At 48.3% G+C, this 24825-nt stretch overlaps 1 protein-coding gene and 1 long non-coding RNA gene across 2 annotated transcripts in view; one reads left to right on the top strand and one right to left on the bottom strand.

The window, feature by feature from the left end:
* LOC144799328 (uncharacterized) overlaps nucleotides 1-24825 on the bottom strand; it is a 173365-nt gene that overhangs the window by 14256 nt on the left and 134284 nt on the right. The window lies entirely within an intron of this gene.
* On the top strand, nucleotides 951-23207 carry EFNA1 (ephrin A1). Its single transcript, XM_078670927.1, has 5 exons — nucleotides 951-1296; nucleotides 16763-17058; nucleotides 18478-18543; nucleotides 19386-19436; nucleotides 20433-23207. Exons 1-5 carry the CDS (start codon nucleotides 1205-1207, stop codon nucleotides 20555-20557), a joined length of 630 nt encoding a protein of 209 aa, XP_078527053.1. The 5' UTR covers nucleotides 951-1204; the 3' UTR covers nucleotides 20558-23207.

The following is a 24825-nucleotide window of genomic DNA, read 5'->3' as shown; positions in this document are numbered from 1 at the left end:
TTGCACCTGTGTGGGACGCAGCAGGTGCTGTGCCTCTGATACTTCTATTCGTGTGATTGCTGCGATAACTGTTTAAATAAAAAATTAAGTTAAAAAAACGACATAAAGTGCAGCTCAGAAGTACTGGAATTGACCTAGTAAACGTGCCAAAATCATGGTAAGCAGTACTGACATTGTCCCATTAAATGCCCAACAGTCTGCTGAGAAGTACTGTCGTACTGGTACGTACTGTTGTTATTACCCCATTAGATTTCTACGAGTCTCATAATAAGTACGGGTATTTTCCCTGTAATATTGTCTCGTTAAATATACAGAGATAGACAATGCACTCCTTGTGCAACGTAACCGGTGCTCATGTAAAGCGCTCCGATACCTTCGGGTTAAGTTCGTTCTATATTAAATTTGCATTAAAAAAAATGCAAAGGTACATGGGGGGGGGGGAGAAGGTACCAACACTTAACACCACCGCACCAACGGCGCTCTGGGGAAGCCTGACCTTAGCAAATCAAGGCACCCGGGTACTAAGAAAGAAAATCTAAAAACAGAACCAAAATCATAACCCCTAAGAAAGAAAATCTAAAAATCTAAAAACAGAACCAAAATCATAACTCCTAAGAAAGAAAATCTAAAAACAGAACCAAAATCAAAACTGAACCAAAATCATAACCCGGTGAAGGTGTCAGACTCGATCTGATAGTCTGGGGCTGGGCGCCGGGCAAAAAGACTCAGGGGAAAGTGGGGGGTTGAATGGCTGCTGCAGCAGCGGGGGGAGAGTTCACGGCCTCCGATGCAGGGCAGAGGTCCCGCCGTGCAGTCAACAACAAACAGCAGCGAGCGGTGTGGAGTGATACACGGGCCCAGGAGGGAGCCAGCCCTCGAGGGGTGAAAGGGGGAGCGGCGGGGGGAGGAGCTGAGCCCTGCAACAAAACCTCGGCGCCGCCCCGCGCTGCACGCAAACAAGTCTGTACGAAGCGAGGATTACAGCGCGCTGCACACCGCCGGCTCCGGAGCATCGCCTCTCACTGGATCCGCACCTCCCCGAGGACGCAAACTCTGTAGGAAGGGCCCTTCTGGACATCAGGACCCCTGCACACCAGGGCGACCCCTGTGCTCAACTTATCCGGGACACCAGCCTTCCCTGGAGCGCTCCCTGGACTTGTGACCGCCAGAAGCCGGGCACCAGTGGGCACCGGATCCCGCCGGGATGGAACCCCTGATCCTGGCCCTGCTCTGGGTCTACGCCTGGGTGGCGGAGGCCGACAGGCACACCGTCTTCTGGAACAGCTCCAACTCCAAGTAAGTTCACCCTCGGTGCAACTGCCCATGCCTCTTCAGGGGGGCTGGGGGGACCGCTTCCCTCCGCCTCTTGATTCATTTGTCGCTGTGCATTGCCGCTTTAAGAAGAATGCATTTTCTAAAGTGTTTGTAAATGTTCAAAGCGCTTCGAAGGCCTTTGTTCTTTCGTTTGCATTTGAGATTTAATACATCCCAGTAGAAGTGGGGTATATGTGGATCCCTCCTGGTCATCATTCTCTTTGCTGCAAATCGTGCAGGGTCTGATGGGAAGTTAAGCCAGTGTGCAGCGCTCTCCGCCCCATGCAGCGCTGGACAGAGGCACAGATGGCTCGTATCGGTGAGCAGTGCGTCCTGAAGATGGTGCAGAGATCAGGCAAAAATCTGCCCAGGATCACACAGTTTTGGAGTAGGCTGGGATTTAAAGAGATTGTTTTAACGTACATATCATGCGCTGTCACATGAGTCCCGTGTTACCGAGACAGCTCATTTTTAATCTAAACCTTGTATAACTTTAGAGCCTGTTGCGCCTTGCACTTCTGGTTTGGTTTACTTGGCCTGTCGCACTCGAAAACAATGATTTGTGAAAGGAAACGTATCGCCTGGTGTCATAACGAGAAGGTATGAGTTGCTCCGGTTTTATGTATAGCGCCTCGAGGTATGTTGTGCTGTGTGTCAGGGAGAATTGTCGGGTTGAAGCCTGGAGACCTGTTCCTCACACTGATGGGAATCGCACCTCTGCAGAGGTCGGGGATGAGACTCCGTACCCATTCTTTCTTTGACCTCTCAGACTGACAACGGAGAGTGAGTGCCCATATTGTGATAATCGTGATGCTGGCTTGTTGTAAGAAGCGGAGGAGAGTGTCCATGTTGTGACAATCGTGATGCTGGTTTGTTGTGTGAAGCGGGTGTGTTTATCAGCAGTGTGTGTGTTGCACCCTCGTGTACGTGGAATGCGGGTATGGCGGGAGTGGAGAGCGCCTCCTTGTCCACGGTGGGTGACCAGTGCGGGAGAGGGGAGTTTTGCAGAGGCAGTTTGGCGGACAGGCTGCTCGGGCCGCGCAGAAGGTCAAAGGTCTGGCACCGCGACTTATCCTGCCCCAGCCCCTCTAGCCTGACGTGCGGTATTGCTTGGTAGCATTATGATTGAAGCAGGTGCAGTGGCACCGGGCGTAGCGGGCCTCTGACTCCCAGTTATGTCTGGTTACCCCGCCTCCCCGGGCTGATGGGGGTAGATCTCGGTACTCTAGGGTGGCACGGCTCTTCCCGGAAGTCTCGGTGGTGCTCCGTGGAGTTGTAGCGTGGGAGGAGGGCGCGTACGGGGAGGGACCGGTCTGTGCACGGCCCGGGGCCGGCCGTGCGTGAGCGATCCCTGACTCAGTCAGCGAGGCCCGGGTTGCGCAAGGCTGCCTCAGGTATGCCGCGGGGCCTTGGAGCCGGGCCAGGGGCCCGCAGGGTGGAAGCGGTCAGATGTGGCAGACGTCACAGCTCCGCCACTGGGGCACGGGGCAGCGCCTAGAGTCCTCTGCTTGTCAACATCACAGTAAATGACACTTGCACCCAAACACTCCGGGCAGGTGGGTGTGTGGTTGTGATAGGCACTTTGCAGACCATAACTGCTTTATGATGCATTTGCGAGGGCAGTTCCCCTCTGGCTGGGCTTGATAGGGGTCATTTCACGGCTAGAACCGGATATGGCTTATGTTCTGAGCTTTGGATAAACATTTCAGTGTGCCTTGGATTTCAGAGTGCCTAGAACTGCCGCGCCTTTTGAAGCACTTTATGTATGTAGCTACAACAAAAATTTACGTTTGTTTAGTTATCCACCTGTGCTGAAAGTGGTTTTTTCCATTTTTTTTGGGCCTTCTTACTTTGCAATTTGTTGGTTTCCTCTTCAAACAAGAAGCTCGCCTTTTGGGGGGCCCGGGCCCCAATGGCTGCTCAGAAGCTGATGTCACGCCATCTTTCCAGATCTAAAGTGTACCGAGAGATGCCGGGGAAAGCGGATTAGAGCTCCGCGCTCCCGACGACAAAAGCAGCCACGGTGCGGAGAATTAGACCTTCAATTATGCTGCGCCGGGCTCATGAATTAAACATTGCCCCGCCGCTATCAAAGGGTTAAACTCTTTTGAAGCTCGTTATTAAGCTGCAAGGTAAACACTGGGGCTGGAGGAGGGGGCTAAGCTCTTTTCGGGAGTCCGAAAAGTTTGTGTGCAGAGGTGCCAGATGTCTCTCGCTGCCCCCCTGCCCAGGTTAAGCTGCCTGAGCTCAGTTTAGTTCCCGGGGGTTAAAAGGAGGGTTTAAAACAAGAGTGCCAGCATTTCATCCCACTCTCGAGCCCCCTGGTAATTAAATCACCAGTCGAGGCAAACAGAAAGGGGGCGACGCGCCCCCTCCTGCCTTCTGATGTGTGTTAATCCTGTAGAAATGAAAGGCGGGGATTCAGGTGCCCCACAGGCCTCTGGCTGTAGGTGCTGTTTGTCACTGAGGGCGGGGCGGTGGGGGTTGCCACTTGCCCAGCGCCTCAGATTGGCACTGCCCCCTTCTTTATCTGCCTCCACAACTCACAGGGAGAATAGCTCATTTATTTGTAACTTTTGCTTATCAAGCCCTGCTGTATTTCACACGTGAATGTTCTTTGTCAATAATTGACAAACAGCTTGGGGCTAAATAACCATTTTAGAAAACCTTAATCTAGAAATATAAATTCTGAGCTAGAATAGAGAATGTACGTTCTGCAATTTGTGGCCTTCCACAGCCCACATTCCTGGTTTGTTTTCCTGGAAGGAATAGTTCACAGAAGTGTGTGACTTATGCAAGCTGTGTGTAAGGCGCCATGTTAGACGCCTTTGGGTGTTGTCAAGGGCCTTACACTGAAGAGATGCTCTCGCCGAGCATAAATACCACATAGAACCTGCCACCTAGGACTGCCCCCTGCCAGGTGACAGTCACCTCCATTCTTGGGGTCGTCGCTCAGTTTCCAGGATACGTGTCCCTCTCCCAGCTGGCCAGCCTCCTTTCCTCGAGGGGAGGATGAGGGGCGTAGAGTGCACCATGCACGACCTTATGGGCTGCCTGCCTGCATCACCCCCTTATTCGAGATGAAACTGTCTAAAAAAAAAAAAAATCGAAAAGTGCACAGCTCCACGTATCATGCACTTTCTTCCCCTCGCATTTCGTGCCAGCCGGAGCAGGCATTTCCTCTCTGGGCGCTGGATGGCGCAATACACCAGAGAGAGGGAGGAGGAGGCAGCTTGACACCGAGGGCCGGGCCGGGGAGGCTAGTAAACAGGCCCACGGTTTTATTGCCTCTGCGCCGGGCTCTTAAGGCAGCGAGCAGCCTCGTAAAGGAGAGTGGGCTGAACCGCAAGCAGGGGGCACGAGGGGCGCCGTAAAGAGCCTCTCACTCGCCGCAGAGTGAGAGGCGAGGCGGCCCAGAGCAGCGGGGAACGAGGTGTGAGCGCGGGGGAGGGGGACACACTTTCTTTGGGGTTTTACTGGGAAACGTGCGAGATTGTCCCGTAATACAGGAAATTCTTCCCCTGGAAGGACTTGGCCGAGAGCTTTCGGAATGAGGCCTCTCACACGCGAACTAAAAAAAAAGTTTCACGCCTTTGGTATTGGTTCTCTGTGGTTTCACGCGAACAGGGTTTTTTCTAGTACTCAACTTTCAGAAACATGTGGTATATTTCGTGCTGGAGGAGGCGGAGCATGTTACTGACATGTAAGACCAGCTCTGTAGTATGGCGTATTTTTCATATTCGTGGCATCACCGTCCCATGAGAAGGCAACTTTGGGTACAAAAAGTGTGGGGGATAAAGTGAAATATGGGTTTGTCGAATAAAGGATCTACTGCGGGAAAGGGGGTGACGTCCCTACTCTTTACGGAGAGTTTCATGCCCTTAAATATTGCGCGTCCGCCCTAGACCAAGTGGTGTGATCCTCGACAAATTAAAGTAGTTGTAGCCGGGTGTGAAGGCCTGCGCCGCCTTTTAGCCACGTGTAAGTATGTTGGCTGCGGTGTGGGCCCATTAGAAGTTTCCTGTTGTGCTTGTAGCGGCTCTGGGGGTCATGCAACCCAGATACAGTGGGGGCTGCGGGGGTGTTGTTGTTGAACAGTCCCACAGCTCGAGTTCACAAGGGCACAAACCCTTATTTTTTCCTGTGCTCCGGCCGGGTGACAGCTTCACCGGGGCTTGTGATGGACGCAGACCTCGCTGTCTTTCCTTTCTCAAGACTTATCTCTGGAGGGGGGAGGGCTTCCTCTTATCCTGACTCAGAGGGGGCCCTTCCTCCTGAGTGCCCCCTCAGAGAGGTGGGCAACATGCCAGGGCGGGGAGGGCTTTGTACAGCGGGACAATGCTGATCAGGTTTCCCTCCTCGCCCCCGCATTGTGTTTCGGTTAAGTTGTGTTTTGGGGGGGAGTGATGGGCTGGTCCCTGGCGCCCACGTTAGCCAAATACAGGAAACGTCAACTAGCCGCAAAACCAGCCATGTCCCTACCTCAACGAGCCGCGCCGCCTCCATGTGTGTGTTTACGCCAGGGAGAGTGTTTGGCACATGGCTGCCAACTCGCTAACCAAGCGGAACTGATTGGGGCAGTTTCGGTTTCCCCACAGCCCCGAAAGATGGATAAGAGCAGGGCCTGTCTTCAACCAAGGTGCAAAAACACACCAGCAGGCGCCACCACCCGCACTGAACACACAAGTGCGCGTTTTAACCGCGCAAACTCATTTCTTGTGAAATTCGGACAATCTAAAAAAGATAGGCCCCGAACTGAGCCAGTATCAAGGAAACGCACCTTAACTAGGAATATTAACTTTAGCCTTACAAACAGGAGCTATGTAAAGGCATCATCTTACAAGAAAACAAAAATACTAATTTATGGAAAGAAAAAAAAAATAGAAAGCCCTGGTTTGGGTTTTTTGCAGAACAATATATTCTAAGCAGACTGCCTCCATCCTTGGCAGTGGCGTCCTGTACAGGGCACACAGCCCTTCTCCGTTTCTCAAGCCCACCTAAGGCACTTTTTTTAAGGCTACACGGGGCCCCAGTTACAGCCCCCAAGAGTTAAAGCTGTGTTGCTCAAGAAGTGGCAAACAGCACCGCGCCACCACAGGGAACACGCATGTATCCTGCTGCCTCGGAACGTTTCCGCTGGCCCCGCTTGGACACGAACCCACCCACGAAAAGCCATATTTAGAGCGCCCTGTAGCACTCTGTAATTACGCTGCTAAGCAACGGCTTGGAAGAGACCCCTCTCTGAGCGCATGTGTTTGAGGTCAGTGCTGGAGCCGTGGCAGGAACCAAAGGGCTCCAAAATAAGGGTTGGCACTTTTCTTGGGGTCATTCTGAGGAGCATGGCTTGGTCCTATGGGAAACAAAATAACATGCTTCCAGCTACATTTTGTTTGTTTAGCAGCTTTGCACACATATGCAGCCAGCATGACACAGCTCCTGAAAGACCAACATGGCAGAAGCACTTAGCTCTCTGCCTTTTGTCTGGAAAGTCACTAAAGATCTGGAACGCACTGCCAACCAGATGAAACTTGCTCCATTAAGTCAATTTTTTTTAAAAAAAAAGACCTTTTCTTTCGCAGATATGACTGCAAATGTCCAGGTATCCTTGCTAAAAGGATCATTGTATACTATGTAATGTATACCATCCCCCCAGACGTCATTAATTGGTGTCTTCTTGTCAAGCACAGTGCCCCCTTCCTCTAGGAGGGTGTAGGCTACGTGAAATCAATGCTGGCTTCTTAATTTGTGCTCCCAGTGTCTCAAGGCTTGCTTGGGGAGTCAGACCAGCAGAGCACAGCCAGGGCCCTCATGTTTCCATGGCTGCTCACTCATCCATCCAAGGATTCTGCTCTCATTTTCTGGCCTGTATTCTTGACCTACGCCATTACAAAATCAGGACTACGTGTCCCAGAATGCAAAGCAGGAATACAGAACTGGAGTGTTTGGAAACCAAGTTTAGTGAAACCTAAGAGTCATGCACAGAAATAATCCTTGGAGCAAACACCTCTGCTGTGAGAAGCAACCTCTTCCAAACTCTGCACAGACAGCCTACAAGCTGTGATCTTCTTCCTTTGGCAGACTGGCAAGCATTTGGGCAAGGGTGGCACCTTTTGTTTTTCTCCTCTTGTGAGGACTGGCTGCATTACGTTGTCTGAGCAGTGGGTGCCCCAGTGGTACATAATAAGCACTGTGGCGTGATCAATGCAGGGAGAGATGTTTGTACCTGCACACTTCACACAGGCACTTTTGATTTTGTTAAGGCCTAGTTACTAGTAGATGTGACGATGGGTGAATCTCCACCCCTCCCCTTTTTTGCCACCCCAAGCACTGTGTGTCTCTCACAATTAGTGCGATCGGGTTACAATGTGTGAGTGACTTTGACAAGAAGGGCTGGCCGAGCCGGCACGACATGTCACACTCACAAAGAAGCCTCCAGGAAAATGGCATTTAAAAGGAGAATTACCAGTTTCAGGTTTAACTTTTTGTTTCTCACCTCTAAACACGCCCCAGATCTTCTGTGGGCCAAAGGTTTCGCTGGGTGGGCTAAACAGACTTAAAGAAGTGCTGTACTGGCCTTTATTGGTAATTATCAGGTCTTGGGCCTGTATAACCCAGACAGAAATCTATATGTTTATTATCCATAACCCAGTGGTGTACAAAGGGCAGGGGCGGGGCAGGCCAACAGCACCATGGGCGGGCATTCAGGGAATTAGAAAAAAAGTTGTTTACCTGTAACATGAGTTCACTGCATGTCATGCTAAGTGCATTTGCGTCTCGCATTCGCCATGGAAGACCATAAGAAAAATGAAAGGTTTCTTACCTTTCACACTGGGTCTAATTTGCATGTGGAATTCTATATATCCAAGTGCTATTTGACACCGATTTTGCTACGGAATCGTCTTTATATTCACAACCTTGGGGGGAATATGAATACTGTGTAGAACAGGCGCGTTGCCTGGCAGCGAGGGTGATATATATGTACAGATATGCATAACTTTGCAGTGCCTTGAATTAGCCCCCTTTCAGTGCCCTAGTTTGTGCACGTAAAATTCCTAACACCCGAGCAGTAAAGACTCAAATGGAGCACACGATTTCTCATTGCTGACATCAGAGAAGTCGTGTAGGCCATTTTTTTAAAAATCAGTTTCTTATTTTATTGGAAACTGGAATCGCCGAGTCCAATGTCTTAATACCGCTTCATAGAGCTACAAACTCTCACTGCCTTATATCATGAGGGCGACCTGCGTCATACTGCTGATGACGCCACAGCACATACACAATACAGTCGCGCACCGGATGTCGTCACAGTGCATACTGGCTCACCGCTGATGACATCACAGAGAACCCGCCGATGTCACAGAGGAGGCGTTATTACTACAGCAAGATGTCTAATGACATCACAGAGAACACGCTGAGGTCACAGAGGAGGCTTGATTACTACAGCAAGATGTCTGATGACATCACAGAGAACACGCTGAGGTCACAGAGGAGGCTTGATTACTACAGCAAGATGTCTGATGACATCACAGAGAACACGCTGAGGTCACAGAGGAGGCTTGATTACTACAGCAAGATGTCTGATGACATCACAGAGAACACGCTGAGGTCACAGAGGAAGCTTGATTACTACAGCAAGATGTCTGCCTGCTGATTACACCACAGCGCCCAACGCCTCCGTTATTTTGTTTTTACTTTAAAATGCATTTTTAGGGATGTAGAAGGCAAGCATCACTATATCACTTTGTAGCAGCCATTCTGCACTTTGGCGTGATTGTGGTCAAACTAAAGCAGCATTCATTGGACTCTCTCTCTCTCTCGGGGGTGTTAGGGGTCACCTTTCACCTCTGGTCCCAGGCGCCGCCGGGCACTGGTCACACATCCATTAATGAAGGGGTCAGGGCTGTGCCCTGTGTGAAGTGCTGGGCAGGTATGTGCCTGGGGCACCCGTCCCTCACCCTACCCGCTTTCACGACCTCACGCCCCGCTCCCGGGCGGCGCAAACCTTAAATCTGCTCGCTCCCTGCACAGGGTTCAAATGTAGAATCATTAACCCGGGCCTGTGCTATCTCCTGCAGATCAGTTCTAAAGCTCCCTGCACAGGAGCCAGCCTGTGAATGAGTGACACTTTAGACCCATCCGTCAAGATGGCAGGCCTCGGAAGGGTCTGTGGGTGGACAGCAGACATCTGTGCTGGACACCGACCAGGCGCAGCTGAGCAGGGGATATGCAAGGCCCAGCCGGGGAACATAAGCATCTTGTCACGGTGACCCCGGATGAAGTCACACGGTTCACGTCACTGAGGGCAAAAGCAACCCTCAGCGAGATGTTATGTGTCAGTCTGGAGGGCCCCACCAGACTGACACATAGCATCTCGAGTCGGAGTACAGTGGGCCCCGGTGTCGCTGCACCTGCCGCACCTTTGATTCTGCTCACCTGGAAGCAAGTCACTTCACCCTAGCATGCAGGTCACCAGGGTTTCCCAAAACATATCACGCAGCAATGTTAAGTTTTTGTTAGACTTTCCTGGTTCCTCAAAATGAACGTTACCAATATGTATCTGTCGTCTTCCTGTGAGGGGAATGTGACCCTTATATAATGCTACTATACGGTACAGGCTAATGTCGCGCTGCGTAAGGCCTGTTCTCGCTTAAGAAAACTTCATATTACTGGCTTAAGTCCCCGACGCCCCAAAAATGCAGGTCTGGCTCAACAGACGTTTAATGTGAGCCCTGCACCCAAGTTCACCTAATTAAAAAAAGTAAAGTTCATTAAGCTCCCTCAGATCAAAGGGCTCGCCCACTCCTCCCACCGTCGCCAGGAATCTAATTAAAAAGTGGACGGGCTGGCCGAAAAGGCAGAGTCAGCACTTTTTGGGGTGGGTGATCGGGGGCTGAAGGGTTTCCAGCCACAGCGTGTTCAGTTCTCATTTAAACATACCTTAGTGAGGGGCGGGGGGCTGCTTCAAGGAGGGGTGGGTAGTCTTGTAGAGTTACCCAGTGGGCCCACGTTAATGGTGGAACATTCAGAAATTCCTATTTTTTTGGGGGGGGGGTTGTTTTTTATCCAAAACACCACTTTGTGAGCTGGGATCTATCGCCAATCCTGCTTAAATAAAAAAAAGAAAAAGTGGAAACATATGTTTCATAATGCCAAGTGCCATGGGTTAATAAAAATGATAAAAGTAATATCTAACGAGGTCACTTGATAGCTGTGAATAAGTCAAACCCCCTGGCTGGGTTTGGGGTGGTACTGCTGCTTTGAATGAAGATTCTGGTGGCCTAGAGTTGCCTTACTGCTTTGAGTGTGGTTTAGGGTTGACTGTTCTTGCCTTGTAAGTTTGACGGTCAGTCCATCACCTGCGGACAGGAGTAATTTTGTTTTAGGAAGTGTTTCAGTGATCAACGGTGCTTTCGTCATGTTAGGTACTAGAATAAGCAGAAGTCATGTTTGGGGAAGTGTGTTATTCTTTGATCAAATGTGGATTTTGGCACAGGGTCTGCTTTTAGTGAGTTTAGATTATCGCCACTGTTTCCGGCATGTCTTATGGGGCACAGCAGCATTAGGCAAGGTTTGGGGCTAAGTGTTGGGTCTGTAGTGCTTTGTCCAGAATCCCCAGTGAAATGATGTTACACGTTGGGCATGTTTACTTGAGGAGACATTGCGGCGTCACTCAGTGTTAAGTGGCTGAGCATTGCGTCAGTCAAGTTTAGTGTCTTTGAGGGTGACTTCTGCTGTTTACAGTGAATGGTGCTAAGTGTTGCTTTATGGATGTTTTGGAGTCCGTGCTGCTTTACTTGGCCTAGTGTGTCTTTGAGGGTCATTTCTGCTTAGGACAATGTTTGGCGTTTGCTCAGTGTATGAGGGTTTGGACTGCTTTTGACATGTTGCGTCTGTCTTTATGGATCACTTCTGCCTTTGGTCTGTATTTGGGGGTCAGCGTTCTTTTAGAAATAATTCGAATTCTCTCTAGATTAGGGGCTATTTTAAGTTCTGAAGCCTCCTATATGGCGGCCAGCCGGCTAGTAATCCTAAAAGGGCAGCCTTGATCGCAGACACGCCCGACTAAGAAACAAACTCAACGTGACGTCACGCAAGAGCCGTACACGTCAGAAGCTAGTTCTGGCAGGCCCCTGAATAGCCAGAGCGCTGCACTTGGCTTCAGTGAGGCTGGGTTGCCCAGGCCTTCTTCACACCACTGCCCTGCACGGCCCGGGGTACAGACAGCACAGGCCTCCCCAGAGAGTGCCTATGCACATGGTAAATGATTAACGGCACAAGGTGAGCCGGCCAGGCACAAATATTTGCTCGGCACTTCCTCCGCGGGCAGGGTTCGCGCGTTGCCCTTCTGCTGGCAGAGCTGCAAGGTTACCACCCGGGCACAGACGCCCGAGAGGAGAGAAACGGGGCTACTAGGGCCTGCATCCTGAGATGTGCTGCTCGCTGCAGCTGTAGTATTGAAGTGTGGTGCAGTCGGTCTGTGATACAGCACGCTCTACAGTGCTGTTTACCATCCACGCGATGCCTACCGCAGCTGTGCTGTTGGGCACCCCTGCCGTGTACCCAGGCCAGCTCAGAGACCTGCATACTACTGCAGCATGCCTACTGTGCCGCTCTACTGTGCTCTACAACCTGCTGCTTTGCTGATCGCCAGCTCTGCAAAACGACCCGCATAAGAAAGGGCGAAAACAAATCTTGCTTCATTGCTGTGCGTGCGGTGCGCCCTCCTTCAAAATGTGAACATATTAAACTCACAGATTGCTCAGGGGCAGCGTCCACCAATTATGTCTTTACACTGTGCTGTCACCCTCAAGGAAAATAAGTATTATTTCGATTAATCTGGCCACAACTGCAGTGGGCCATCCGGCCACTATATCATTATTTGAACACGAACCATAGGGGGGCTGAAACGTTCTTTACTTGTAGTTATTCACGAGGCGCTGAATTTGTTTTAAAATAATAAAAACACCTTAGCAGCTGCATTGCGTGTTTCTAGGAGCTATACTTGCTGAGATGGAAAGGCGTATGACCAGTGTACAGCCGCCGCCATGCTGCGTCCTGTCCCCTAATTTCAAAGAAAACCTCCTGTTGCCACCACAGCCGGGGCCCCGTCTGCCATCACGCCCAGGGTCGAGCACCGACGCCAAACACGACGTTTCCCAGACCTAATGGACGTTTTCAGCTCATCCGTCGAGGCCTTGTGTTTACAGCACTCCCACAAAATCCGAGCAATTACCCTCTGTGACGGGCGGGGGCTCGCGGAGACAACGGGACCCCCAAATCCCCACAGAGAACGACTCCCCTGTAGCCCGGGCCTTTATTGTTAGTAAATACCATAAATGCCTATCTTTAGAGGCAATCGACCCCGAGCTGTGACCCCGGCGGATCATGTGTCTCTCATCTGGGGGAGCCATTAGCCCTTCTTGGTTCGTTCTCAGCACTGAGCGCCAGGGCCCTGCCCAAGATGGCGGACACAGTGGCCCACGTGGGGTATTTTCCCTCACCTGTATACGGCAGGATAAGTCAGCCCCGCCTGTAGTGGAAGGTTACATGCACGCAATCACGTCAGTACTGCATGCATCTACCAGCTGAGCTACCTTCCCCCGAGAACCATTCCTACCATGCCAGAATGGGCCGGGCCGCTCACTGCCCCGCCCTCTGTCTTGGCCTGCCCAGAAGTTGTTCTAATGTCAACAGAAAAGGGCACATTCGGAGTACAGTCTGTGCTTGTCTGCAGATAAGTGCCGGATTAGTACCTTTAAACAGGGTCTCTGGCAGTTGCATGAGGCGGGATTAACTCCGAGATATTAAGAAAGAAATAACAAAGGTGTTTTCTTTTCTCCCGCCGCGGGGCCTGCCCGCCCTACCCCGTCTCTGTCAGGCTGTGCCTGGTGGGGATAATGTGCACATTTTATAAAGCACTTAATGCTTTCTACCGGGGGTACCCACCCTCCCGGGTACCCACCCTCCCTACCCAATCCTTGCTCCCCAAAGCCTTCTCTCAAGTCTATGCGTTCTCATATATTGTATTTCCTGTCCGTATTCTTTCTCCCAGGGGCATTTTCCCTGTCCAGGGCATTCTTTATGCCTTTAACCAGAAGCATCAACTCCCCACTCATTGGGAGTGAGAATCACGCATTTTGAGTTTGGGTTGAGCTCCTCACGCACAACTGACTAAATATCACACCTGCTGAAAAGGACTTCACCCTTAAATGTGACTCCTCAGTGCCCTGATGTGTGTAGCACAGCGGCAGTGACCTATAGAGCCTTCCGTTCATGTAAAAGCCACTTTGAACATGTAAGAATGCTGCTCCACCACATTTGTAAGCCAAGATTCTAATTTAAAGTTTGCGTGTTATTTTATTCATGTCACATTTATTGTGATTGTTTATGCCATTTCACTCATGCGTCTTATCATTGACGTCAAAGTTTTGAGGCATCACTCAGCTTGATGTCATCACTCATGCGAAAGTCTTCGCTCCTAAAACATTTCATAAAGTGCTCTCTCTGTCATGCACTTTCCCCCAAAGGCTCCTCGTTTGTCACCTTATTTCAACAGCCTTTTCAGTATCCCAGGCCTTCAGCTGCAGCGTTTCCTGGATTCTGAGTCCTCTCCATGAAGTGCTCTCGCTGACCTTGGTGGTTGCCCTCAGAAACTAGGCATTTATCTATCCAAAGCTTGTTTTTAAGGTGCTGTCCAGATCCAATGATATCTCTCCAGTGCCTTCATCTAAACCTAGGTGTTTTATGCTAAACTTCTATAACTAACCAAGGCTGTCTTCCCACCATAACTTCCTTATTGAAGCCTCCTCTAACTTGTCCCTAAGCCAGGCCCCAAACTCTCTCTGCCCCACACCTGCCGCCCTTGTGTTGCTGTGTTTAGCATCCCCTGCTGCTCCAAACCCCCGAGATGAGATTAGGTTCTATTTCTATTCATCCCAGGCTAATCACCCTGGCCCCTTTTGAAACACTTTCTTTTCACGCAGCGCAAACTCCCCTCCCCTTTGAACAAGGGCCTGCGAGCCGGTGTTTCTTTCCACACACCTCGACGAGACATTCGCCCCAATTAGGAAGAATTCACAGAGGCCTTTTAGCTCCGAGTCAAATCCTCGGCCGCCTTCTCATCTTTCACGGAGGGGAGGGGGGCGCCGGCGGGGGAGCTGTCGTTTGGAGGGGAGTGTTTTTAATTAGGGGCTGGGATTTCAGGGGCTGTTGACCTGAATGCGGGAACAGCGTGGCGTGGAGACGGGCAGTCTGGGGTTAATAAGAGCTGGGGGACGTTACAGCGCCCCGGGGGGATGTAAAGGGGACACCAACTGGACAATTTAGCTCAGAATGGGAGTGCCCTTTGTCAAGGGCCTGGCACCACTACTGGGGCCAAGATAGAGAAGTTAAGTGTGTTAAGAGCAAAGCCTGAAGTTCTGAATTTGAGCAGCCAATCAGAAGAGAGTGGCCCGGGAATGCAGCACAGGCTGCAATGTCCAACTTTATAGCAAGTTTTACTTCCCGCCTGGGAAGTTAAGACCCAGAAAGGTGGAAAAAGCTGCAGAAATTGTATAAAAGTACCACTAGCTTATGTACTCTTCTGTGATGTTACCCACTGGCCTTTATTAGACTCCAATCCTGAAAGATGCTGTTCCCTTTTAGACGCCCCTCTACACCATGCTCCTGTTCCCTAGTCTCACGTGCACTCCAGATTCCTATATCTCATTTTCTAGATTAAGTGATATTTAATTTCACAGTCTTCTTATCTCCATTAAGCAGGGAGCCCCTAGCTCATCTCTGTTCTCTCCCTGAATTATCTCACGTGTCCTTCTCGTTGTCATTGGTTACATAATTCGGGTCCTTCCTCCCCCCTGAAGTGTTAATCAAACAGTATTTAACATGAGTATATAATTATTGTTACTTCAGCGATGCTTATCTGCTTGTACCCAATGATTATCTCACAGCAGGGACTCTTGTAATCTTGATCTTGCATAAGTACATCCATGCAGACATTTCTAGCTGCCTCTTTTGCCTGTGAGGCGCTTGTCTCTATGCATGCAAGGACTGGGGGTAGAACATGTAATTCACCAAGTCCTACAATATCAGGATACCGAGTATGGCTGGCTTTTACAATTATATGCGGGTTGAGTTTTTTTTTTGTAGTAGGCACATTTATATGAAATGTCGCGATATTGGCAAAAGTTATTTTTGCCGTCTGCCACTTCCCATTGGATAGGTGGGATTTGTAAATACTTGGTGATGTGACCAGGTGGTACTAGGGTGGAATTAAACTATAAAATCTAGTCCGCATAGCTGTTGGCTGGCTCATGTCACATGGCTGTCCATCCCGAAGCCATTGTGTGGCAGTCACCAGCTCTAAGCATGCTGGGGCTTGTAGTTTATTTCCCCGTTTCAAGTGCATGTCCACAAGTCCCAGCATTCCTAGCGCTGTAAGTCTAAAACCCAGCCGCTGATACAGGTCCTGTTGAGAGCAGAGTGTGGCCTGTGGCACACAGGTTGTCTGCAAACCCCTTCTGCCTGTAAAAGTTCCTCCAAATGCGCCCAAGTGGAGACTTCCAGAGCTCTGGCCTTTAATTTGCACTTGACACGTGACTCCCTCCACCCAGCCGTACCTGCTTTGTATGACTCCTAGGCAGGCGGCCTTCGCAGCTAATTGAGGGCTGGCACCAGCGGAGGAGCGGCCTGCTGGTCAGGCCGCCCTCGGGCGTGGGGGAACGGTATGGGAGCGGCTGGGCTGGGACGGTCCGGTTCATTACCAGCTGCCAGTCACAGCCCAGGCATGTGTGCAGTGGACACAGCGGCCCCCACCCGCTAGAAAATCGTTACCTCTGATGCAACCGTAGACTCGGGTTACACAACACTGCCTACGTGTGCCTAAGGTGGTGTGTTAGAAAGTGAGGAGGGACTAACAACTACTCTGCACCTTCCCAAGTCAGTGACTGCTCGTAGGCCAACCTCAGCCAAACCAATATATCCTATCTAGGTGATCAGAAACCGACATTTCCACTTTTTTTTAGCTTTATTGCAAGGAAAAACCTACAAGGAAGCGCTACAGGGTAACACAATGATTCTTTGGCACTGCTAGGCAAAACTTTGGCACAATCTACCCCTTACCCCACTTCCCTCAGGGCACAGGCCAACACCACCAACCTGGATGTCAGACACTGGTACATTTTACTTCTTACGGTCAATGAGTAAGTCAACAGAGTATTGTGCTAAGGGATAGTGAATGTTGCAAGTGCTGTGTGTTGCTCGGCGTAGTCACCAGAGCGTATTGTATTGTAACCTGTTTAGTGCTTCATACCGCTATGGTGGCCTCCAGCCATTCTCTTGGGCCTAGGCTGCTGTATTTGCTGTTTGTGGTTGGTAGAACAAGTGGTTCTGTGAAGAAAGCTTTGACACTATGCCCTCTGTTTCTAAGGCAGATTTCTCCTTCTTTTACCAGGTTCCTCTGGGACGAGTACACGGTTGAGGTGCGCCTCAACGACTACCTGGACATCATCTGTCCGCACTACGAGGACCGCAATGTGGCCTCGCACACCGTGGAACGCTACACTCTCTACCTGGTGGAGCACGAAGAGTACACCAACTGCAAGCCCCGCTCCAGCGACCAGCTGCGGTGGGAGTGCAACAAACCCTTCGCCCTCCATGGCCCAGAAAAGTTCTCCGAGAAGTTCCAGAGGTTTACGCCGTTCACCCTGGGCAAGGAGTTCAAAGAGGGACATAGCTACTACTACATCTGTAAGTAAGAGCACTACCATGTGCACAGTGTGTGTGTGTGTGTTTGATGCACTAGGGTTGGCACTGTACTTCCTTAGTGTTGGTAATGTGGCACTACTACATCATTGAGTTTCAGAGGTGGACTTAGGTTTGACAAAGCTGAGAGAACGGAAACTTATAGAGCTGGAGTGGAATTGTGGGTCGCCACTGTCATTCTAGTTGGCGCACTGATCTGGGCCACCACTGTAGGTTGGCATTGTCGTCACTACAGCCTTGGAAACACTTGTACAAGACTCTGCAGGAAAGAACAAAGCACACCACAAACACGAGCCAAGGAAATAAACCTCTAACGAGTATTCCTCGTTTTCTGTGTGCTTTCAGCCTATTCTCTGGTTGCCTGACTTCAGCAGAAGCAAGGCTCAGTGAACGCTGTGTTGTATCCCACAGGGCCCTGATTCAGCCCTTTTTTAATCCCTAGCCTTTGCGTTTTGTCAGCAGGCCCTGGCCTGCCCTTTTTTTGACTTTCCGAGAAGCTGCTGTTCATAGCATGTATGGCTGTACAAACTGCAGCTCTCAGTGGTTGTGTGTGGGACGTTTGGATCAGTTTCCTGGAAAGGTCACACATGACTTCTTCTTGTTGGACAGACCTGCCAACTGCCTTTATTCAAGGGCTGTAGAGCGCTTTTGAGGAGGTGAGGAACATGCATTTTCTGTACTGAAAAGAGGCGAGAGATGCCTGCATTTCTTTACTTTGTTATAATTGTCCCTCTTCTGACTAATTTAAAGAGTGGCCAATCACAATTAGTCCCATTAGGGCAGCTCCGATTGGCTGGTAGGAACACCTCAGAATAGTAGTGGGTACCCCACCTCTGGAATCCATTTTACGTTCCAGGGAGGTGCGTGCAGCCCAAATTTTCGTATTTCCCCAGTTACTCTGCAGAGCACATTTTGATGTGTTTTTTTCCCCCACCCAATTTCACACTATACACAAACTAAAAATGCTGCATTTCTCCAGGCTACCTTTTCAGCAAAACTTTTTGCCCATTCTTACTCTTAGGGTTATGGAAGGGTAGGGTGTGATACATATCCACTGCCTTCATGGGTGGGGAGTTGGCCTGGAATGCATGTATCTTCTGTATTGGACGGGCAACACATTTGCATACTCTGTCTGTCCTTGTGGGGTTCCCCTCATTGGAGGGGCGATGGGCATATAGATGTTTTTTATTACTAGCGTGAGAATGTTTGGATTGCTTCTGTGGAATTGTAAAGCCTGTATTGATACTGTGTAAGGATGAGAGACTCGTTGATCCCATATTTATCTGTGAACATATATCTTGGGTTAATTTGGGTATTATTTGTAAAGCACAGGTTGTCTGCGGATGCTATAGCTCCTTGGCCTTCTTAATAACAAGCATTTCTTTCTTTGTATTTCCTTTACAGCCAAACCAATCCACCACCATGGGGAGTACTGTCTCAAGCTGAAGGTGTCAGTGGCTGGCAAAACCAGTAAGTTTATCAACTCTTTCCCGAGCAGAGAAACTTTTTCCTTGAAAAAAATGCTCTTCTTTTTCTAAATTGTATCTTTCTTTCCCCTCTATCCCCACGCCGACGTACTACTTCTATGAGAAGAGGCACATCTTCTGCACAAGCACGAATTTCCGATTTCCACTTTATGCCAAGGGAAGCCCCTTTGCTTCCGTAGTCATACATTGCCAGAGATCCTAGTCTAAGACTTGTAGTCCACAAACAAAGCCACGCCCTCCCTGGCCATTGAGGCAGCTTCCTTCGCCCCACAAGCCCATGCCATGCATAAATATAGGGAGCCTAGTGTACTGTTTAGGCCCAGGAGTGCACCTGTCCCCAGGAGGGGTACACTTTGGGGTACATTATCCTGTGTTTATTTTTTTTAAACTCAGCCTGACCACTTTAATTTTATTTAAACTCACTCCTTCTGTCACCTCAATTTTCTGCAAGGTGGTCAAAAATTTACTCTCTCTTGTATCGCCTTTCGCCCAACTCCCAGTCCCATTTACCCTGGCTCCTATTTTCCTCTTTTTCTAACTCTGTCTGCGTTACAGTTTCTCGTGATGTCTCCCTCCCTTTTTATACCATCTCACTCCTCCGCTGTGCCTCGGTGCCCTGTTAGCCCTAGACTTGGAATCTCTCTTTGTCTTGGCTGGGAAGGATAGCTTTGGGATATTCTTCAATACAGATAATGCTAATGCTGCTGTCGTTGTACGACAGTGTAATTACTGCAAATTGTATTCCTGTTCAGTTGTTTGCATTGCTCATCCTGGAATCAGGTCATGATTATTCTAATGTTCTCTTCCTCTCTTGTTTTCCTACAGCTCAAGCACCTGTTGTAAATGCTCATACTCCCAGGGCAAGAATGCAATCAGGTAAGCGTAACCCTCACACTCTGCAGCATAGAATATAGAACAAATGATTATTTATGGTTGTCTGTGCTGCACAAAGCAGGACCCATTTGTGATATCAGGGCCCAAAGAACGATAGTGGCATCTGTACAAAGATTAGCATTTAGGGGAATGGGGCCTGTGACTCACAAAACAAGATGAGGCTAATCTCCCCGGGTGGGACTCGCTTGACACTTTGGAAGTCAGATCTTGTTAGAACCCGCCCTTAATCCTGGAAGAGAGAGCTCCTGCAGCGATCCGCAAACCCTGGAAGCTTCAGCTCTTATGGTTGGGAACCACTTCAAAACCTGGAAGAGTGGTATCACTGTAGACACTGAAAGTCATAATTCCTTCCCACAGCTGGAATAGCCCTGCTCCAAACATTGGAAGACTGTGGGTGGTAACCTCGCCAAACCCTAAAAACTAAAGTTCCTGGTGGTGGGAGCTACTCCCAAACCTGGAAGCTAGGTCTGCTAGGCGTAGGAATCGTACTAGCCTCTGAAAAAAATTGCTCCCCATGACACCTAAGATGGCCCTGTTCCAAACCTTGCAAGAGAGATTCTCCCTGCACCAGGACGGTGTTGCCCCAAACTTTGCAAGGTGGGAGCTCTGGTGGGTGGGCCAATCTCCAGATTATGAAATACGGTGCCCTTTGCTGCCCCAGTGAGCTCTCAGATTGGGGATCTGCTCCAGACCTGCAATGTGTGATTCTAGGCCTTAGACTTTGCTTCTCATGCTCTGCAGCTCTGATATGAACCATAATAGCAAGGCGCCAATCACAGACAGCAGTTGTACCAACACTAGCACATCTTTGGTCAAAGTAGCACACCTGATTGACTTAACAGAAGAGGGCGGTTGAGGTCCAGCTTTTATTTTACACTCAAGTGACCACTACTCCCCTTCAACCATAACTTTGTGTCAGTTGAGTGTGTTCTAAGCACAAAGACTAATCTTTTGCCTCTTTTTCTCTTCCATCACCAGACCAACCAGCTGGGGACCTCCCTGGGGTCTTGAGAAGTGTGGCCGGAAGCAGCTCGGGCCTGAGGATCTCCGCCTTCTATGTACTGTCCTTACTCCTTCCCCTGCTGGTGCTAGTTGGGTGCTGACATGTCTTGACCCTGCCAAAGGATACAGATTTCGTGAAGCTTACTGAAGCCTAGCGGGATTGGCCAGCAGAAGAGACACTCGCCCACTCTGCGCTACAAGGACAGATTGTATGCCCGTGGGATGCCCGTCTGTACAATGTACACACCTGTATGAGGGCATCCGTGTCTGTGCCTGCCATTACGGAGGGGTTACTGAAAACACCCAAGACCCCACACGCACAAGTTATGAAAAAAATGTGACGGCCTCAAGCGGTTATCAGTATTAATGCTAAAGTGATCAAAAAACGAGCTTTGTGACCAAAAATCAAGACTTCCAAATGCAGAAATGCTCAGAACGTGCACTAACAGGTCTGTGAGGCACGCGGACCTTACGTCACCAAAGGGAAGGAAGGGAATAACAAATTGTGCACTTTTGGAACTGCCCGTTTGCAAGAATCAAAGACTCGCACTACAGGTATTTTTGGCGCCACCATCGAACAATGGCCTCCTCTCGTCGAAGTAGCGAGCATCTCGTAATGCCAAATCTGCCTAGGTTCTCCAAGGAGAAAGCAAATGAAGACACTTGAACTCAGCGCCATGGGAGTGGACAACTGGAGTCTGCAGCAGGTCGGCCTGCAGAAGGAAAGTCATATGTAGCAGTATTCTCTTGTACAGCCATTCTGTGGCCGATGCTGGTCATCGGGGCGCCACAGGCAGCTAGAACAAAAAACTGAGAAGGACTGAACTCTGTACAGTGTACATAGGAAAGCTAATTCTAAGAGTTATTTATAGAGATGTATGCCATTCGCGACTACTGTCCGGGGACAAGGGCTCTGCTCCTGCACGAGGACTTTTTGGTTCACCGTAGATATCGAAAATTGTGATTCACGAATTAGAAGTTCATCCAAATAAACAAATATGTAAAAGGGGTGAAGTGAGGAATGTACGAGGCAGATCAACATGATCATCTGTTGGGACTGTCACTGAGGTCACCATGAATCATCAGTAGCTAGGACAAAGTTGCCACGCTGGAAATCCTATTACAGCTCCAGTCACTTCTTAGTACCAAACTTGATTACTTCACTGTTGTCAATCGGCAAAGTTTGAAACGCCACGTCATCTCATCTCACTCATGACCTGGTATAGTTTTCTGTTGGTCCAGATGTTTAATAAAGATCAACCTTTTAACATTGTAGCTGCAAATCTAGAGGTTGACTTTTCAGTAAAATAGATTTGGGAGTTTTTTTTGTTTTGTTTAGGAATAATTTCAAAGTTTGTATCTTCAGCTTTAGGGATCCATAGGAACCCTGTAACTCATTCCTTCCACGTGATAGGCACTACTGCAGACACATTGCTTTAAGTAAACACAAGACAATATTTTTGTGAGGGCTGAACCATACACCACCCTCACCCCATACATAATATAGTCACTGATTCCAGAAGTTTTCAAGTTTCAGATATAGATGTGAACTTAAATAGTATTCAACAAGAAATCACGCGAGGTTTCATATTCTCCAGGTAGACATAGTAGTTTGGTGTATATGTCGATTTTGCGAAAAACAATCATAGTATGAAACTCAAAACACATACTGACATAATCAAAAGTTTTTAAGGCCCCGCTTGCCTCTCCACCCTTACAAAAAAGACAAAAGCTCTAACATTTTGACTGTTGCCAAAATAATTACTTTAAAACTTGTTATGGAACATAACACTGATCTGTAGGAAATAAAGAAAACATTACCATATTGGCAATGTTCTCCTTTTTTCCTACAGATCAGTGAAGAAGAGAAAGGAATGAAGTGACCCACACCATTGGCAAAACCATCAGAGCCGCTGGGGACTGTTTCATAACTGGGGTGGGAGATCTTAAACTTGCAGCAAGTACCAACTGCTGTGTAAGAGCTTAAAGTCAACTCATGGGTTTCTTCTAGATAGTTTATCTCGCCATCTACCAAGATTTTCCATTTAATTATGATTTTTCTAATCTTTTTTTTTACTATAAATTATTCAGCATTTTATTTCGAGATTTTAAGTTGCACGAGCCTCTCTTGCGTGAGATTTAGCTTCTGTACTGTGAAGATAGCAGACTATCCATGTCATTCACTGGAGAAAATTAGACATCTTCTGTTACAAAAAAATGCTGTATTGCACCGAAACCTGGATGAGAGAAACACTAAATGTCACAGAAAGACAAAAAAATAAGAAGGTGGAAAGAATATGGGGTAAAAGGCACTTTTGAGACTTACTTGACTTGTTTTAACATTTATTAACAAGTACAATACGGAGTAAAAAATGTCTATTTTTAGCATTTTTGCTAATTAATTTTCTTAAATCATTCACCCGCAACCAATCACAAACATTTCTTGCCTGAAAGGCAAAGAAAAACAAGTTTCAGCCTTTGGAAATAGTCACATAGTCCCTTTTCTATTTCAATGTTAATTTTGTATTTTTGCAGATTAGGTAGAGAGTCTGGGCTCGCACCTCTTCCTACACAGGCACTTCAGCCTAAGTTGCCCGTCATGTTAACTACAGAGTTCGTCTGGCTTTCAATCACTAAATAGAAAATGTACATATGTATAGGAAATAAGCTGCTCTCGCCGTGTCAAGACTTTTATAAAACTGGAAGTTTTTTTTATAGTGAATGTACTTGAATAAAAAACAAATTCAAATATGTTGGCGTCCCCATGATTCAATTTTCCTGTTGTCTGATGACTTTTTCCCCCCTACAGTTATGTTTATTTACTCTCAATACCCGTACAGATCAAATTCCGGATCCAAATCGACAGCTATTCTGTGATTCCAAGAGCTAGAAAAGTATTTAATGTATTGAAGAGGGATTTGAGGCAAAAATTAACTGAAAGAAATTTGATGTTGTGTTAGAGCCAGGGTTACAGAGGACTAGCCTATTAGGAGGTCGGTTGGAAGGCTGTTTAAGGCAGAGCCAAGAAATGGCGGCTGATTTTTGGCCCGTCACAATTTACACGGGCATCGGCCTGGTCACATAACCTTGTTTCCCAGCGGGTTAATCACTGTGTCGGGCCTTTGTTTTAAATACGTGGAAATGAGAAAGAAAACCAAACATAATGCCAAGATGCCCCATACTATTGTTTCTGTGCACTTTAAAGTCCACTCACAGGAAAGACACATCACCGCTTCTTCCACCCTGAAGAGCCACCAGGCGCTCTAGTTTATCTGGAGCCAAAAACTGCTTTGCTGTCAGCACTTTGTGCAAGTAGACCGTATTAACATCCGCAATCATGTCCCAAGTGCCAATAAGATGAGCGCTATCATTTGAGGATACTGAGCTTCTACTCTGGATTGGTCTACCCACAGCCAATTATCATTCATTCTGTTTTTGGAAACTGGCAGGGCAGGCTTCCTCAGACTTGGAAAATATTGCATAGAGCTACATTACTGGAAGGCCCTACTAGTCATAGACACACACTATAGAATTGACAAGTAAAAATAACAACTTTGACTCTCTCGGAGTGTGGCCACATAGAGAACCCAGGCTAAAATGTACAACAGTCGCTACTCAACAAAACCAGCATTTGCAATGCAATAGGTCTCGCGTTTATGAGAGTTTCAGCTATTGGTATTGTAAATGACGATGCCTTTTATTTATACTCCGTATATAAGGCATTGTCATTTACAATGCCAATAGATTAAACTCTTGCAAATGCAAGACCTATTGCATTGGAAATGCATGCTATAAAAATATTAAAAAGCGTTAGGAGAGAGCGTGGCTTGCCTACAACAGCAGGCAGGACAACGCTATTTGAGAAAATAGTGCTCAGAGGTTGTAATTGAAGCAAATTGAGCAACAACACACAGAACAAGGGCTGTCGCTGTGGGAGGTTACAAAATGAGACAAGGAGGGACTACTAAGCTTTTTGACCAGTGAATAGCGACAGTTTACAGTTGACAATTACACAAGCCAATGAAAAATGTGGGCGGAGCTTCAAGTCCCTACCTCAATGCAGCATGCCTCGCAGAGCACCGCATGCACTGCCCAGGCTCCATCTAAAAAATAATAATGAAAAAAAATAAGGACAAAAGAAGACTTTAAGAGGAGAATTATAGACCCAACCACTAGAAGGAGGAATAATACAAAGCATTAGAATCCAGAAAAGATTCATAATGCAAAACATAGGTAATCCAAGGACAAAACCGCGCCAATTTCCCTTAAGTAATGTAGGAATAATTATACATGGCTTTGCCTGGACATACTGCGTATAGAGCTCCTGGAGCTAGGTTGCCACGTGCCAGCAGTGATGCACGATAACCTA

This window comes from Lissotriton helveticus, chromosome 12 (assembly GCF_964261635.1).
Source record: "Lissotriton helveticus chromosome 12, aLisHel1.1, whole genome shotgun sequence".
In the NCBI taxonomy this organism is placed as follows: Eukaryota; Metazoa; Chordata; class Amphibia; order Caudata; family Salamandridae; genus Lissotriton; species Lissotriton helveticus.
This window is presented reverse-complemented; position numbering and strand designations above follow the sequence as displayed.